Source organism: Colius striatus, chromosome 2 (assembly GCF_028858725.1).
Source record: "Colius striatus isolate bColStr4 chromosome 2, bColStr4.1.hap1, whole genome shotgun sequence".
Lineage (NCBI taxonomy): Eukaryota > Metazoa > Chordata > Aves > Coliiformes > Coliidae > Colius > Colius striatus.
In genome coordinates, this window is record NC_084760.1 from 49,231,498 (window position 1) to 49,247,950 (window position 16,453).

A 16,453-nucleotide genomic window follows, 5' to 3' on the forward strand; every position below is an offset into this window, starting at 1 on the left:
AAAAGTTGTTACCTTTATTTAAAAAATACCAATAATACTGACAAATTTAAAAGCAAGTCACACTCATACAAAAGTATTCATGTGTTCTCCAAACCCACCCTCTATTAAATGTCAGCATTTTAATCATGGTTTGATTTACTAAAAATAGTTGGTTTTTAGCCTAGTTATTTAAGCAACTGCAAAAATCAGTAAGACCAGCCAGCGTTGGGCATGTAACACAGTAGGACTGTTTGGCAGTCTGGAACAACGCTCCCACACCTTGGCCTGGCTCCTCCTTGGTTCATCCTTGAAAAACAGGACAAGAAGCTGCTCGACCCTCCGTATCACTGGATCCCCGCAAAGCCGTGGGGAGAGGAGCCCCCTCCTTCCTTTCCAGAGGAACAGCGCGGAGCTCACCAAAGAACCCTGAACAAGCGTCCTGCTGCGTTTTAAGGCTGAATGAGTTGAGAGAATTGACTGCTATCTTTCCAATGATCCGTGTGGACAGAAGAGGTTCAGCTCTGATGAAAAAAGAAATCTAAATAACAAGGCTTTGTTTTCTTTTTGTGAAACCACACACAGTAAAGGCTCAGACAATAGCAGTGCTCACTTTCACTTTTAGCTTAACTGGAGCAGCCCGTCTCTGTTTGCTCCACCAGCACAAATAGCAGCATCAAGATTTTCTAAGATTATTCTCGTAGGGAAAGCAAACGCCATCGCGTCCCCCTTCTTGTCCCGCTCCGCCTCCCGCGGCCTTTGCCCCGACACAAGATCTACGCATCTGTCACTTGCTCTGTTGCCACAAGTTCATCGAGGGTCCCGTGCTGCCTGAAGCCAAAATAGCGTGAGCGGGCAGCGCTCCTGCACCAGCCTGTCTTGTCAACTGCCAAGCATTCGCTGCCGAGTGGCAGCAGTGGGATTCCAAACATGGAGATAGCTGAAACTAAAGGAGTTATGGCACAATGGGCGTCTTAACGTAGAGCTACCGTTGGTCCTGAGGCTTCGTCTCTTCCTCTGCCACGCTGCAGCTGCACAACATTCCTACGTCGACAGGCAGCCGGAGCCATCAGGTCATGTAGCGAGTAATAGCTCTCAGAGCGTAAAGTAGTTCGGCTTGCATCCGAGCTTCTACCAGAAGCAAATTCACGTGGACCTACGGGAGAGAAAAGCAGCGAGGTGTTGAGAGCCTGCTCAAGTCGAGGGGATGTGCTCTGGGGTGGGGAAGGCTTCTGGGAGGCTCTGGGTTTTGGACTGGTGTCTGCAGTAGCTGCGGGGGAGCACTTTGCCTGTCAGCTACCCAGAGAGTTGGTTCTGCCTGTGAAGCTGCTGAGGGAGGGACGATGTGAGCAAACACCGCACGTAGCATTGTGGCACAGGGAGGCAACCAGTCATGCTTCAGCACGGCCAGGCTCACAGGAAGAGGTAAGTCATCCTTTCTACCTAAACCAGTTGGCTTACTAAAAGAGGGACAAGCTTTCAAGCACACAAGCTCTTCTTCAGCAGCAGATTCTGCACAGCTTCAAAAGAATTGGTTCAAATGGAGCTAGATGAAACTAATCAGTTAGTTAAAGGCCAAAGGGTGGTTGGTACCTGCAGAGCAGAGGGGGAGATGATAAGGTTGTTTATCCCTGTGTGACAGAGACAAACACACAGGCAATTACCACCTGAACAAGACAGAGTGGTTAGTTGAGCTGAAGCACAGGAAAAATTGTAACGTGCCATGAAAACTCTTCTCTCTCTGGAGGCAGAGTGTTTGGTAGCTATCAGAGGTAAGACTTTTCATTCCCCAGCTCATCTCCTCAATATATTTACTGTGTTTCTTTGAGGGTGAGATCAGAAACCATGCTGGGGGAAGGGGGTGAAAAGTATTCTCTCTCTGACAGCAGGTTGGCTGTGAGTTTGTTGTGGCATGTAATGGCCATGTGTGGTTTCACTCGCATGGTTTCCATGAGGATGGATGGTGAGCTTGTTCTGTGACATGTACATGTACAATCCTTGGATTGTGATGGCTGTGGAAGTGCAAAGTTTTGGCCTTTAAAGAAAGGTTTCTGTGCTTGCAAAGCTTGTCTCTATTCATTAGTCTAACCAAAACAAATGTATGTACTGTTTTCCTTGAACAACAAAATCATTGTGGTTATAGTACCCCTAGTCTAATAGGGTCTCTGCTTTCAGAAGTAGTTTGGTAAGAAGTAGAACCTCTGATACTATGAGTGTTGAATAAGACACATTTATGTTTCTGCACTCTTATCAACATTCATTGTAAATGGGGCCTAGAAATATTTTTCCAAAGGAAAACTGGAGGATGGAAACTTCTCCCTTGTCTGGGACACAGGTGGCAGCAGCTTCCCACAGAGGGGAAAGCTGAAGTGGAGGTAATGCCACACCATCGACACACCTGACACCCCCCTCTCATGGGGCAGAGCCCCCACAGCCCCTGGCAGCTGTCAGCAAACAGAGAGTAAGAAATGAGAAATTATTTCTGGGCCATACTACAGCTCCTCTTGAATTTCCTGAACGGGGGCAGAAGCCCAGCGACAGCAGGTTGTAAAGCCTCTGGCAGCTGGGGCCATTGGTGTGGCAGAGGGATCTGCAGCCCATGTGCACAGCCCTACCTTCTCAGAGTGTTCAAACTGCCTCCAGAAGCCATCGTACATTCTTTTTGTGGTCTTTTCAGGAGTGCAAACCACAGTCTTGATATAAACTTTAAAGCTGCGGTCCAACAACTGATTAATTTCACCGTAGTCGTAATCATCGTATCTGTTTGGAACGGAGAGAAAACCACTTTCATTTTCAAGAGCCAGTTATTTCACTTGCATTGTTTCTAAACTCCCATGGCAAAAGAAATGATCCTGTTACTTGTCCCACTACTGGCCCTCCCCCAGAAACAAAAGTATGCTGAAAAGTACACGGAGGTTTGCTTCAGCAACAGCTTTGCTTCCATCTGAGAAAGAATGCAAAAAAGCCAATGCTGAACATGCCCGAGGCGTTGGGAACAGAAGGAGTAAAACTGACCTTATTCCAAACATACAATGAATATAGTTCCAAATAGCTCGTCTCAGCATGGAGGTGTCCACATCTTTGTGCATGGCCATCGTGTTGTAAGTCAGATTATAAGCGATGTGAAACTTCTCATCGAGTAGCTGTCCCACATCTGGGTAAAGGCGATTAACCAGGGAATAGCCGTGGTCTTCCCAGGAGTAATCCTTCAGTAAAAATGCAGAATGGAGCATTTCAGAAATGAACTTACACAGCCCTAGTGCTATGCTGTGATTCATCTCAGGGCCGGGAGAATGTGGCAGGGGGTGAGGGGGCACAGGTTTGTTCATTGCTTAGCTTTAAGCCTTCTCATCCATGGAGCACTAAGTTCCAGCACAGCCCTTTCCAGGTTTGGTATGTGGCACAACAAACGGGCTGCATGTACACTGAACCTCGCAAGAGCAACCCCCGACCTCCTTACCTGCACACGAAAGGTGGGCACGTGCATCCCGTGCCTGGAGAAGTCTTTGTAACCATAGCTGGTGTCCTCAAAGTGACGAGACACGTCTCTTGTTGCTGCCGATTCTTCATCTTCTGTTAATTTCAAACAGAATTTCACACCGTTTCAGTAAGAAGAAACTGGAAACGTATCAGCACAACTCTTGCAGCAAAAGAATGGGAGTCTCTGGGCTTTTTAACTGAATACATGAGTTTCACTGAAGTACCTGTATGAAAATGCTTTGGTACAGCTGACTCCTAGCTGTGGTTTTCAGAGGTAACTCCAGGAACAACGCTCAGATTCTTTCTTACAGACAAACATCTTTTTCTCCCTCTTTCTGTGTACCAGCCTTCACCCTGTCCCCTAAGTCTAGAGGACACTTAGCTCCTAACTTGAGGGGTCTGTAAAAATGTCAAGGAAAAAGTCTGTTTTGGAACAGAGAGCTTATTAAGAAAAGAGACCTCTCAGATTTCCATGCCAGGTTTATTTTAGAAGAAACTCTGTTAAGGAGCCCACTTCAAGCCTGAACTTCTAACAGAGTACGTATTGTCTCACAGTCACCTGGGAAGTAATGTTCCATACACTTACATAGCTCATTAGCATGTTAAGGACTTCTTTTTACATCATCTTGTGGGATGCTCAAATCTTTTTTGAAACTTTCAAATCAAGAGAGAGGTTCCATTTCTGCTGGAACTCTCTACTAAACATGATATCAGTCAGCAAGTGTGATGGCATGTTTGAGAGAAGCCACAGATATTGGCATTACTTTGCTTGTAAGTTTTCCTGGGAGAAGACAAGGCACCCCTCCTCCTGATCCCTTTAAAGAAATGGTGATGTAGTATTTTGAGACATCCAGGAACATTATTTTTCCTTTTGTGGCAGTAAGTATTGCTTCAAGTGGGTTGGAAAAATCTCAACAGACACACTACAGCTGTTTTACCTGAAGAACACACGAACATGCTTTCTCTCTTCTCCCTTTCAAAGCGTGTAGCCATCTCTTCTTGGCTGGCTTCCTCTTCATCTCTGCACTCCTGTAGCTGCTTCATTTTCTCCATAAGAGCTTCAACTTCACAGACAGACTCTGTAGACTTGAAAAGGAAGAGAAAAATTCAATCCTGTGTACAAGAGGTGGCAATGATGGCAGAAATCATCAAGCCAGAAATTTAAATGCTACTTGTGTCCTTCATTTACATCTTTAAATACTGATTGTTATTTTTTTTTTGGAGGAAAACAGTTCTTGAAAGAAATCTGCACTGACCCAACGGTTCACATTTACACATCATCTTTTCTCAATCAGGTCCCTGATACTTGTAGCATATTTTAAGAACCACGGCTTTTGCAACAAGTGGTTCTCACACAAAGTAATGGAAATGCTGAACAACTGAAAAAACAAGGAGCTGTAACAGAAATTCGGATAGAGGAAGTAACCACAATTTACTACCAACTGTATTTTTCCCCCTCTCCTCACAGAGAAGAAACGTATTGAAGGAAAAAGGAAGAGTGAGTGTAAATGCAGATTTAACAAAGCCTCAAAGGAAAGCTAGTGCAAGATAATCTTATTTCACAAGAGCTGTTTTAATGCCACAACGCCCTGTTAATCCAATAGCTGGCTGTAAAAATCCATCCGTGCAAAGCCAAATAACCTTATCTTCAATTTATACAGTTCTGCCCCTTTCCTCTCTGCCTTTTGCAGTTTGTTCCTTCAGAGAACCAGCAAGCTCCATCAACCAAAACATGAATGCCACCCACATCATTGCAGCAGAGTCTCACAGGCAAGGCACCAGCACTGAGAACACCCTGTTATCACTATTCTGAAACCACCGCCGAGTTCGTGTTGTGCTTTGCGCTAAGTGGATGCAAGTTCAGATCACTGAGCGTAACTGCTGCTGGCAGGAAATACTGGTTTGGAGACAGGAGACAGAAAACTGTGAATGATCTGCTGTGAGATGTATCACAAACACGTCAAAAGGCAGTCAAAGACTGGAAGCAGTCTTTGGAAGAGCCAACTTTCCACTGCACCCAAGGAAAAAAGCATTCCTGGCTGCTGCTGCTCAGGATACGTGTGATGAACTGACTGAGGCCAGGGGCTTGGCTCAGTTTGTCTCTATGAATGACATGAGACCAAAAGCAGACAGCTCGGAGATTATATCTGTCTCTCCCTTTGACAGCTCCCCAGTGTCATTTCAGCATCTCCTAAATGCATCTCTTCAACTAGTCAGCCTTCACCTGGCTTAGGCTACTCAATCCCACTCTCACTGAAGGAAGAGACACAAGTGCCCTCCATGTAATAAGTTTACAAAGAAACTGCTACTATTGAAAGAGATTGTTTGTTCAGATACTTACGGGCACACTCCCAGCTGGGCTGGCAAGGATTTCATCCACCCCATGGTAACCATTTGTAATCTCACATATGCAGTAGTTGCTGACAGAAGGGGGCCTGAAGGTGTGACCCCCCTCACAGTCAATCTCTGGGCTGATCCCACAGCCAAAGGTGAAGGAGGCAAGGGAGTGGTAGTGTGTGAGGAGAACGACCGCGTGGATCAGCTCTGCCAGGGACCAGCTGTTCTCTTCTGTCTTAAGAAGTTGCTTTCAAAACAATGCAAGACAAAAGTGCTTATTTTCAAGGGCCACTCGAATGATCCCACCTAAAGTCAGTTTATCAATGTGTTTCTTTACCAGATAAACTTGTTTTTCTGACATCCACAATAGCGGCCCAACTCTGCTGCCATTAGTGTGCTCAGTGTCCCATTCCCAGGTGACCTGCCACCCACAGGCTCACATGATTAAGCCACCACAGGAGACAACTTTTCTCCCCTCTCTGGCCCTTGGCTATCCAATCAAGTTGGGCTTCCTATTTTACACCACAGGGTTTGTACCGAGGCCGGACTGACTTGCACTGAAATTTCACACCTCTGACAAAGACACAACCACAACAGTTGCACATTTCTTCAGCTGATCTTTAGAGTCTCAGAAAACCCTGGCAACTGCCTTGCAGATCAGCTGCTTGAAAACCTGGCCCCAGGGCCAGGCTCCCTCCATCTTGTCCCTGTGGGTGGAATGCTCTACATTTGTCAAGAAGCTTCAAACCCCAACTTCCCTTTCAGGCAGGAAAGTGTGGGAGGTCTGGGGCCTTCTGGCAGAACGTGTGCCCTCACCCACACAGCCCAGCGTCCTGTCTCCCAACAGGACCCGCTGCCGCCTCTTCACCTGGCAGATAGCCCCAGCACCCGCTGCCTCCTCACCAACGGTAAAGAGAGGAGTTGCAGTGGCAGGTATGTCCATGCCCCTGCCCTCGCCAGGAGAGCTGCCCCTGCTGTGCACACCCTCAAAAGGCAGCTCTCCAGGGTAGAGACAGCTCCTTTATAGTGTGGTGGTGCTGTGGTCCTGGCTGCCTCCTACCACCACCACTCCCCTGGGCTCTTCTGCCAACCTGCTGCCTCCAACCCAGCATGAAAACTAAGCATGTGAACCAGCAACAGGCAAGACAAACTTGTGGCCATGGGTGTTCTGCCTCACCCCTGGCAGCATCTCAGAAATGCTCACAGGGGTTCTGACAGGACATCTCAGCATTGTCAGGGTGTTGTACATAAAGTTTGTTAGTCACGTCAGACCAGGTACAATCACACTGGTTTCACAAGGGCACAAGTGATATTAGATTCCGCAGTATCACGGGGATACGACACTGAAATCAAAGGCAGTAATGCACAACATCTTTCACCCTGTCTGGCTCTCAACCCTACGAATCTGTGTTTGCATTACTGAAAAATAAAGGTACGGCCACATTCCTCCATGAAAGATGTACCTCGATATGTTCCTTGGTGATAAGCCAGGGTCGGTGAGCCAACATTTTGTTCAGTTCTCCTAAATTTTGCAGTTTCTGAGGTGCATTTTCCAGACCATTCAGCCATTTAGGGTCTCCACCGACATGAAGGAAATCATTCACGTGGAGGTTAACAAGGTATGAGCACTGGTGTCGTGCTGCAGCCTGGAAAGGAAAACACAGTTGTGATACAGAAAACAATTACAGTAAGTTAGTGCTTTATGACAAATACCACAGACATCATTTCCTCAAGATATTCAAGAATAAGACTTGCAGTGATCAAAAGCTGAAGTAAAAAAACAAAGTAGGTTGACACATCAGCCTGTTTGGATGGTTGTTCTCACAACATAAACATGCCTCATTCATCTACGTTATAACTATGCTGGCTACAGGTGCAACGTGCCGATATGCAGGGAGAAGTACAGGCATAGATTTACTGTATGTCCTGAATCAAGTCATCCATACTGCCTGGTGCCCTCCGGGATGGGGAGGGGGAAGAAGCAAAGCTGCCTCTGGGTGAATCTTCAACAGCAAAAACAAAAGCAGGTTCAAGAATGCATGTAGCAAGAGAGACTAAGGGCAGCTTTTCAGCAAAGAACAGACCCAGTGTCATTTGTTCAAACAATTATGCTTTGCCCACCAAATTAAGACACAGCTTGAAACTCTTAATTCAACTTCAGCAACCAAAGATCATTGAGCTGGCAGATTGGAAGTCAGGAAATTGACCAGTTCTGGCAGAAAACTCGCTTAGAATTTAGAACTTCAGAAAGGGATGATGGGACAGCTAGGAAGGGGTTAGAAGGAGGTGTATTCCACAGGGGACATGCACACACCAGCACCAGCTTTCCTGACAAACAGTTTCTGGGATACTAAGGAAACAAAAAACTGTCTTATTTTTATAACAGATTTCTTTTTCCTCCCCTCCTTCTCACAGTCCTACCTAAACTATGAACATAAAGTACCAGTCTCATGAAACAGTTTCTAAACCAGACACAAACAAACCTACTCTGCTTTTCCCCTTAGCTCCTACTGAAATGCCTTTCCAAGCAGAAGCTGCCAGCCAGCTGCCACTGAAACAGAGCAGTGGCTGCACCACAGCAGTTAGCTCAGTGCCCTGTGCGCGTGCCGGCGTACCATGATGCCGATGTAGTGCCGGTAATGAAGCGGGAGCGGGCCGTCCATCTGCAGCAGGTAGTGCTGAGTTTTCAGGAAGCTCTCCAGGTACTGCGGGTGGAAAACCATCACCAAGGTAACGTTGTCCAGTCGGCCCAGCGTGGCGAAAGATTCTGCAAACAGCGTGTGCATTGCAGCGTCTTCGTTTCCCACCTGAATGGTCTGGCTCGACAGAGAGAGAGCAATGAGCTGGATGGTTTGAGAAGCACCGATGAAACAGCAAATATATGAGCACAGCACCCCGAGTGCCCCAGCCACAGGAATTCTGTTACGGATCTATTAATGGCATTTCAGCGGCACACATTACATCTCTGATGCCTCTCATTTAGGAGATGACAAGTGGTTACATCGGCCAAAGGAGACTTCTGGCTTTACATCTTTCTCTTGTACAAACACTGACTTCTCATTTCTAACTGTCTCACCTTCACTTTCTTGAGTGCCCCAAATCGATCTACCTTAGTTATTACAATAACCAAAAGCTAACTGAATAATCATTTTTACTAAGGGAAACAGGGGGAAGTAAAAAGCTATCTGACAAGTGAGAGAAATAAAAGGAAATAGAAACTTAAGTCTCTCAAATGCCTAGAAAACCACAGACATATTCCTGTCTCCTTCCTCTGCTCCAAATTCTCTTACCAGACGATGAGGAAAGCAGCACCAGAAAAGCTCAGCCACAGCCCTCTGAAGCTTCTCAGATGATTCAGAATGGTAGAGACAGCTCAAAAAAAAGCAACCCCAGAGCAGGGGGCAGGTACCTTGTGGACCAGTAAGAAATTACATCCGGATGTTCACAAGGAAACAGGCACTCTTACAGAAAACAGTATTGGGTTTCTTTTATGCTAGACAGCAGTGCAGGAGAGCTCATAACTATTCCAAAGCTCTTCAGGGCTCTCACTGCTTCTGTACGCTAGAACTGCGGCCAAAGTCTGACTAGGACTGAATGTGATCACGACTAACAATGTTCTACAGCTCAGCAGCTGTCCTGAAACCAAATGTGGGTTACTACTAAAAGGGTGTTCCTTAAAAGCATAAAGTTCACCGTGTACTTGAAAACACTACCACACCTCCTGCTCGGGGATGAATCTGCTTGGTCCGTGTCCCAGTGGTCTAGGAATTCTTATTCCAAGTTCCTAGAAAAGAAAAGTACACCACTTCAGCATTTAGTTGTAAACAGCTTTTTATTGCTGCTGTTGCAAGGAAGAAAAGAGTTCTCCACTCCAAGCTGGGCTTATTTGGGTACTCGTGGTACTCTTACATTCGGTTCCTTTACTAGTACCATTTGTACAAATGGAAATCATTTTTTATACAAGTGCTTTAAAATTAGCCACACTTGTTTACAGTGTACTGCCCCGCTCCAGCGACAAAAAAATCAACAACAAAGGCCCTGTCAACTGAAGAAAACACACACAAATTTATATGCACACACGCTCTACAACCTGGTTCACAGAAAATTCTGCATAAAGCATATTTTGGCAGGGTGTCCAGGACAAGGAGTTCAGTACAGAGCCGGCTGCTGTGTGGTTATGCCACTGATACAAAACGAGACTGATGTGTGTGTGTGTACATCCGCAGTACGCCAGCACATAACACTCTGTGCATCTGTCAGGAAATGAAACAGCTGTAACCCTAATCAGATTTCTTTTTCCCAACCTCAAAGAGCTCTTAAACTGCTGAAAGTACCTGATCTACATTTGCATCTGCTTTCTTTTCAAGCGAGGATAAAAAGCTATTCAGGGAGGGAGGGTATTTTGCCCCATCGGAACAGCAGCAGCGGGATGGTCCTTGCACACAGTTCTGTGGACATGTTGCCTTGCAGATAAGAGGAGGCTGATATTCCCCCTCCAGCAGTTCACTGCTTGCCCTCTCCCTCAGATAGATGAAGCTTTCTGCCAGGCCTCGGGCACCCTGGGCCCTTTGTGCAGCCAAGGAACAAACTGCATCAAAGAATAGGGTGCATTTGAGTCCTGTTCCCTGTGGAAAGGTGGGAGCCGTGGGCCTGAGGGCAGCCTCTGCCTGAGGCATGGATCAGCCCTCAGAAAAGGCACTGCAGGATCCAGGGGCAGGTTCCAAAGCAGGACACCTTGCAAGGCCACATGTGCCCCCCCACACGCCCCACCACACCAAGCAGCTCCCAGTGGGGCAGCTGATGACACGGTGCTCTTCCGGATGGAGGGAGACCTGGTATTAAAGCTGGGGAGGAAGCCAAGCACTAAACAGTGGGTTAACATATAGACTAATGGTTTGGGCTCCTTATCTGTTCCCTCTCAGTCATCTTTTAAAACACACACCCATTGCCTCTGTTCATAGCCCAAACAGCTCATTTTCCAGTGATACCAACCCCATCCAGGTTCTCAGGTGGGTTTGGATGAATAAATACCCTGTATTGAGACAGTTCAGGCCACACAGAGCAGTGGGACACCTTCAGCCAGTGTAGGCCTGGAGAGATGAAGGAGCCCTGAAAGCTGCCCACCAAATGCAGTTCTTAACTTTGCAACATTTTCCCCAGATAGATAAAGGCCGTTACAAACAAGCAACACCAGCCCCACTTGCTATTGCACTTTCTTCTGCCTTTAGCTGAGGTTTCTATTTGCACAAGATCATTGTACAAGAAGTGTTTTTATTAATCAGTTACTGTTCCCTGAACTTTCCCCTAAGATTAAAAAACGGCTTCAGAGAGCCGGAAACAATCAGCGCAGGTCTGAGTTGGAATTCCCAAAGCCCATCAGACTCTGACTGTCTCCTTAAATCCTAAGTCAGATGCCTTCATTTCTCAAGTCTTATTTGGATAACACGAGATCAAAGCTCACTCTTAAAAGTCTTTTCACATTTTCCTTGGGACAGTAAAGTTTGCCATGTGCCTTTTTCCTGCTGGGGGTCCCAACATCTGTGACAAAATTTTGCCCGTCAGCCAAGTCTCTAGCAATTCCACTTTTTGGAAGGAATTTGTGTCTTAAAAACACCCTCTCTCCTCAAAGCTCTAGCACAGCTTTTTATCTCAGCTACAACGACAGCAGCAAATTAGAGAAACACCTTACATCCAAAACAACAGCGAGGAAAAAAAGTCTGCATGCATCATTTCACTTAGCAGATGTCTGCAGTTGTCTGCCAACTCAAACACTCTCTGAGAAGTACCTTGAAGTTTAATTCTTGAACAGCTATGCCTCAGAACAGTTACCGGAAGAAAAAAAACACCAGACTTATGAACCTGAGACCAGCAGGCTGCTCACATTTTCCCTCTCAATCTAAAATACATCAGTATCAATACACTTCACATTTTTGTGAAGGTCAAATTACTATGATTACAGGGCAAATAAAATGCTACATTACTTAAGTAACCAAATCCTCTCTGCAAAGTGACTTACGAGTTTTTTTTGAGGACTGAACAAGTTGCTTTGTTTTCCTTCAGGAGAGAAAGCATCCTCCTGAAATCATGGCAGCAGCCTACTACTTGAGAAGCTTGGGTTCAAGTCTCTCTCTGCTCTGACAGAGACGTTGCAAAGGATTTGTGAAGGCGTGCCTCGGTTTCCCATCTGCCAAATGGGGGTAAACGTGTTTCTTCTAAAGGGTGTTGAGAATAGAAATAAGCTTGTTGCCATGAGGTGCATGGTCACTGCAGTCATGAGAGCTGTATAAATTACTGTTTGGTCACAAGTGATGGCAGACCTTTAAAAACTGTTTTCTCCTCTTTTTCAGAAGCAGCATTTAATCAAGTTCTCCCAGTGCTTGAGAAACAGGATGCCTCTCTGGGTGCTCCCAGTATCCCAATACTTCAAACAGCACATAGGTAACATCGTAATAATCCTCAAAACAGTCCTACAGTATCTTCCCTACATTTTGAATGTATTTCTATGCTCCATGATGCCCTTCATGAAGTCTCTCCATCTTCCAAACACACTCAAGCAACCCTCCCTCTCCCAGGCCAGACCTGCACTCTGATCAGCCAGACCCCCACGTCTCTCTCTTTTACCTTCCTCTTGCAGAAGCCCCTTTCCTGGAGCACCGACAAGCACTTGGTCAAGCAGATGGGGCCGGGATGAGCAGCAGTTGCAAGCAACTGATAGTTCTTTTGCTTATTACAAAAGTATAAGCAACTTTTCATTGGCTACACACCAAAGTGACCTACTTAGTGCCATGGTTTCTCCATCAAACTTCTGCTGGCTTCTTTCCTCCTGTTTGTCAGCCTTGCCACATCACTTCCATTCAGTCTAGAACCTCTGTAGCCAAGCAGGTGTCCCAGCTCAGCAGAAAGCCAACCACAACTGAGGCTTGAGGTGCAAATAAGACACAATAACAACAACAATAATAATAATGCATGAGAGGCTCTCCATCTTCAAAGCCAGAACTTAAAATGCGGATGGCTGCAAAGCTGAGCACCAGGATGGAACAGAGCTCAGCTCCAACAGCCAGAAGCTCACAGCTAATGGAGGGAGGTGAGTCTTGCTGGCTGCCAATCCACTGCACTGCTCACCTTCCACACCTACCTTGACAGAGAAGCAAGCCATATAAATGCTGTATTGCTGTGCTGGTGGAGACAACCTCACAGAAAAGCTTCCATTTTCCCCTTCCACTGGGTACCTGCCATTTCTCAACCTACGTATCCCTCACTACTATCATACCTAACCCCCATTTAGGAAAAAAACCTGAAAACAGGAAAACTACATGTCTAAAGGAGGCTGTTACAGAAGACTGGTGGCTTGAGCTCATGCCTTGAGTCACGGGCTAATGCCTTAACCATCAGACCCTATGCCTTCTCCTCAGAGACTTCTCAGCCAGGAAATATCTTCTGTCTCAGAGCTGAGACAGAATAGTTAATGAGACAAGTCTGCAAACTTAATTATGTACTTGCCAGTTAACCATTCTCCCTTACCAGTCTGGCCCACTTAGTACATCCAACTCTACAATCAGACCAAAAACCTGTACTGCACGCACATGTGTGCTCACAGAAGACCCACTCTAAAACCACAAACACATATAAGCTCACATCTACTTATGCCTTTTCTGTATCTTAAAACTCTGTCATTCACGCCCACTTTCAAGTAACTTTTTCTAAAGCCTCTTGACAAGAACTACATTCCTATCAAGTAAAAGCTTCAGATGAAAAACTGAACTGCAAACGCTTCGAAGAGGTTTTTAAAACTTGAAAGTACGACATAGGTTACTTCTGCTAGTAACAGAACATGATCTGCTTTGGTTCTGATCCTCTTTAAACAAAGAAAACAAAAGGTCACTTCTAAACAGAGACACCCAAGATCAGGAATTCCACCCAGAAACACTGAAGCAGAGTTGATACAAGTGCAGCTGCAGAGCCTCTACCACAGGTAACACCTACCTTACCTTAGCTACAGCTCCTGCTCCTCAGAGTGCCCAAAGGGCTTTCTCAGATTCCCCCCTTCCTCCCCCACCACTGGCTCCTGGCAGCTGCATCTCCCTCTTATCACAAAATCTCTCCCCAAACTCAATTAAGATTCTGTCAGATAAGCACAGGGACTGTTACCGAACTGTTACTTTTCAGTCATTGAGGATTCATGAACTGAACACCAGCTCTGAACCCCAGCCTCCAGACCACTTCCTCAATGTTAGCGACTCATTTTGCTCCCCTCAAGTCCAGTCAGTACCGATATCAAATGCCGCATCTCCCAGACAGACTTCTTTACATACATACTTACTTAAGCCTCCTCTACATGGCCGAAAGAACATTTTATCACAGGCAAAGTGAAAATCTAATTATCAATTCACTTCACTAAACCATATTTGCATTAACATTTTCATCCGAATCATCTGTGTCCTGGATACCGCTAGATTCAAACAAAGTTATATGTAAATCACACACTGTAAGTGCAATATAAAACAATCTATAGGAAGAAACCAAAGAGGATAAATGAGTGTGAGCTAACCTTTTATTGAAGGTAACATTTTTCCTAGACAACCACCAATCATTTTACGTCATCTAAATTAAGAAAGGCCCAATGAGCTAGAGATTAAAAACCTACAAGAATTAATACCCCCACATCATGCCAGTGCTGGAAACGCAGCTCAGTACACAATGGTATATACATTTGAAGCTAACATTAAAGAATGTTAAATGTTAAAGAATGAAGCTAACATTTAGAACTTTATCTCCTTACAGGATAAAATGCCCCAAAACATATAAGTGTCCAGGAAGCTTGCTTGGCACAGTCTAAGAGGCTTCATGCTGCTGCTGCCTCACTCACTGTGTCTCTCTGTCTGGTTCCTACTTCCTCTTTAAAGGTCACCAACAGCATAGCCTCACTGGTGGTGATACCAACAGGCTACAGATTCTACATTTCCCTGTTTAGGATCTTAACTACAACGATAATGACTGGCACAACTGGCCTCACCAGAGAAGTTATTTATCACCAAGCTGATATATATTCAGCTTAAATGCTGCATTTTTGGTTCTGCTAAATGCAGTAGTTACTGTAGTTCCCTTATGAGATGGGTAGCTTTTGGAAATGAAGGGATTAAGAAATGAGGTGTCTTGATTAAATAGGATTCTTTTCCTACAAACACTAAAAAACCCCCCCCCCCCCCCCCCAAATCCTACAACTTTCCTAACAGCAGGGCTAAGCAGAACTGACAATTTTACTATTTTATTCATTCACCTAAAAGCAGCACTGGCTGCACTTGTTGTGGCTTTCTCAAAGAAACCATGGTTCATGTTAAAATGACAGAAAAAATCATCCCCAAAATGCTCATCTCTAAATGTTTTGCACTGGTTCTATTTTCTGAGTATCTCACAGGCTGTCATTCAACTGAAGCACTAGACATGTCTGCACTTGCACGGATGTAAAGAACTGGGAACAAGTACTCCCCCTCTGCTACAAAGCACTTTGTTCCACAGACCTACAACAGCAAGCATTGAACTGTTTCTATTTCACAAAGAATACATTATTCTTACATGAATTTACATACCTGAATTATTTTAATCTAAATAACAGTAAGTGTACTTTCTCTGACTGTCTAAGAGTCCTTTGAAATTAGAGTTTTAAAACACTCCCAACTAGTTTATGTGACTTGAAGATTCAAGACAGAAATCAAGGCAGGCGAGTGTGTGCCCAAGGTCCTATTCCCCCTTCACAAGAGCAGGGATAAAAGCAAAGCCTAGACTCCCCAGTCTCAAGCTCTAACTATCACCTTTTCTCTCTGCATCAGTAAGAGACAGTCCAACTGGAGCTGTCTCAAGGCACCTAAGTGTTACCCACTCAGCAGCAGTAGCTGTCCCTGAAGTGGTTTTGTGACACAATTGCCTAGAGACCACAACCCAATTTGCTCTTGATATGAGTTCACTGAAACCAAGAGGCTCAATTTCAGTGATTACTGCCTAGCTCTACTATATGCCACTTCTGCAACATGTACAATGGAACAAAAGGTATTCCAGGGCAAAGGATTTAGAAGGAATGTCTGTGACTTCCATGCCCCAAACACTGTTTAAATACCAATAAATCAGACATTTATATCAGAAATCAATGTATCAGAAACAAGCTTAAATGTGACAGTTACTGTTTGCATCAGGTCAACTGTCAAAGCAAAGCAAAGAGGTACCAGATCTCTATAAACCAGAAAAATGCAAAATAACTTCTGTTGCAACCTACAGCAATTTAGGAATTCTAAGATTTCTTCAGTAACACTAAGAAACTTACAAAAGAGATCCAAAGCCGCACTTTAATTGCTGTCCATAAGAATGCTATTGACTTGAGTGTGGTTAGGATTACAGCAAGCTCTTATCAGACATGCAAGACCAGCCTCACCGTTTCAAAAGGATAGTCCAAGCCCGTGCAAGACAAAATAAACACCGGCCAATTCAGACGCAAAAACTACCTGGATGAGCCCAACAGCCCAGCAGAGACACCCCACCACCACAGACACACGCAGCCCTTCTGGGCGCGGCTGGCAACGGGGAGGCAAGCGACAGCATCAATGCAGTCAGACGCTAGACATCCCGTAGAAGGGAGCTAGAAAGGACCTGCACATCCCCCAGCGTTACC

The 16,453-nt window shown here is 45.3% G+C and overlaps 1 protein-coding gene across 3 annotated transcripts in view; it reads right to left on the reverse strand.

Moving 5' to 3' along the window:
* Positions 1 to 16,453, reverse strand: part of SESN1 (sestrin 1) — an 82,844-nt gene continuing 66,391 nt past the window's right edge. For all 3 annotated transcript variants that reach the window (XM_061990436.1, XM_061990438.1, XM_061990437.1), the window contains 9 exons: positions 9,512 to 9,577; positions 8,409 to 8,609; positions 7,257 to 7,439; positions 5,798 to 6,040; positions 4,395 to 4,542; positions 3,437 to 3,549; positions 2,992 to 3,182; positions 2,592 to 2,736; positions 1 to 1,132 (listed from right to left, as the gene is read on the reverse strand). In XM_061990436.1, coding sequence (XP_061846420.1) covers positions 1,046 to 1,132; positions 2,592 to 2,736; positions 2,992 to 3,182; positions 3,437 to 3,549; positions 4,395 to 4,542; positions 5,798 to 6,040; positions 7,257 to 7,439; positions 8,409 to 8,609; positions 9,512 to 9,577 — 1,377 coding nt within the window. In that variant the 3' untranslated portion in view covers positions 1 to 1,045. The remainder of the gene's footprint in view (positions 1,133 to 2,591; positions 2,737 to 2,991; positions 3,183 to 3,436; positions 3,550 to 4,394; positions 4,543 to 5,797; positions 6,041 to 7,256; positions 7,440 to 8,408; positions 8,610 to 9,511; positions 9,578 to 16,453) is intronic.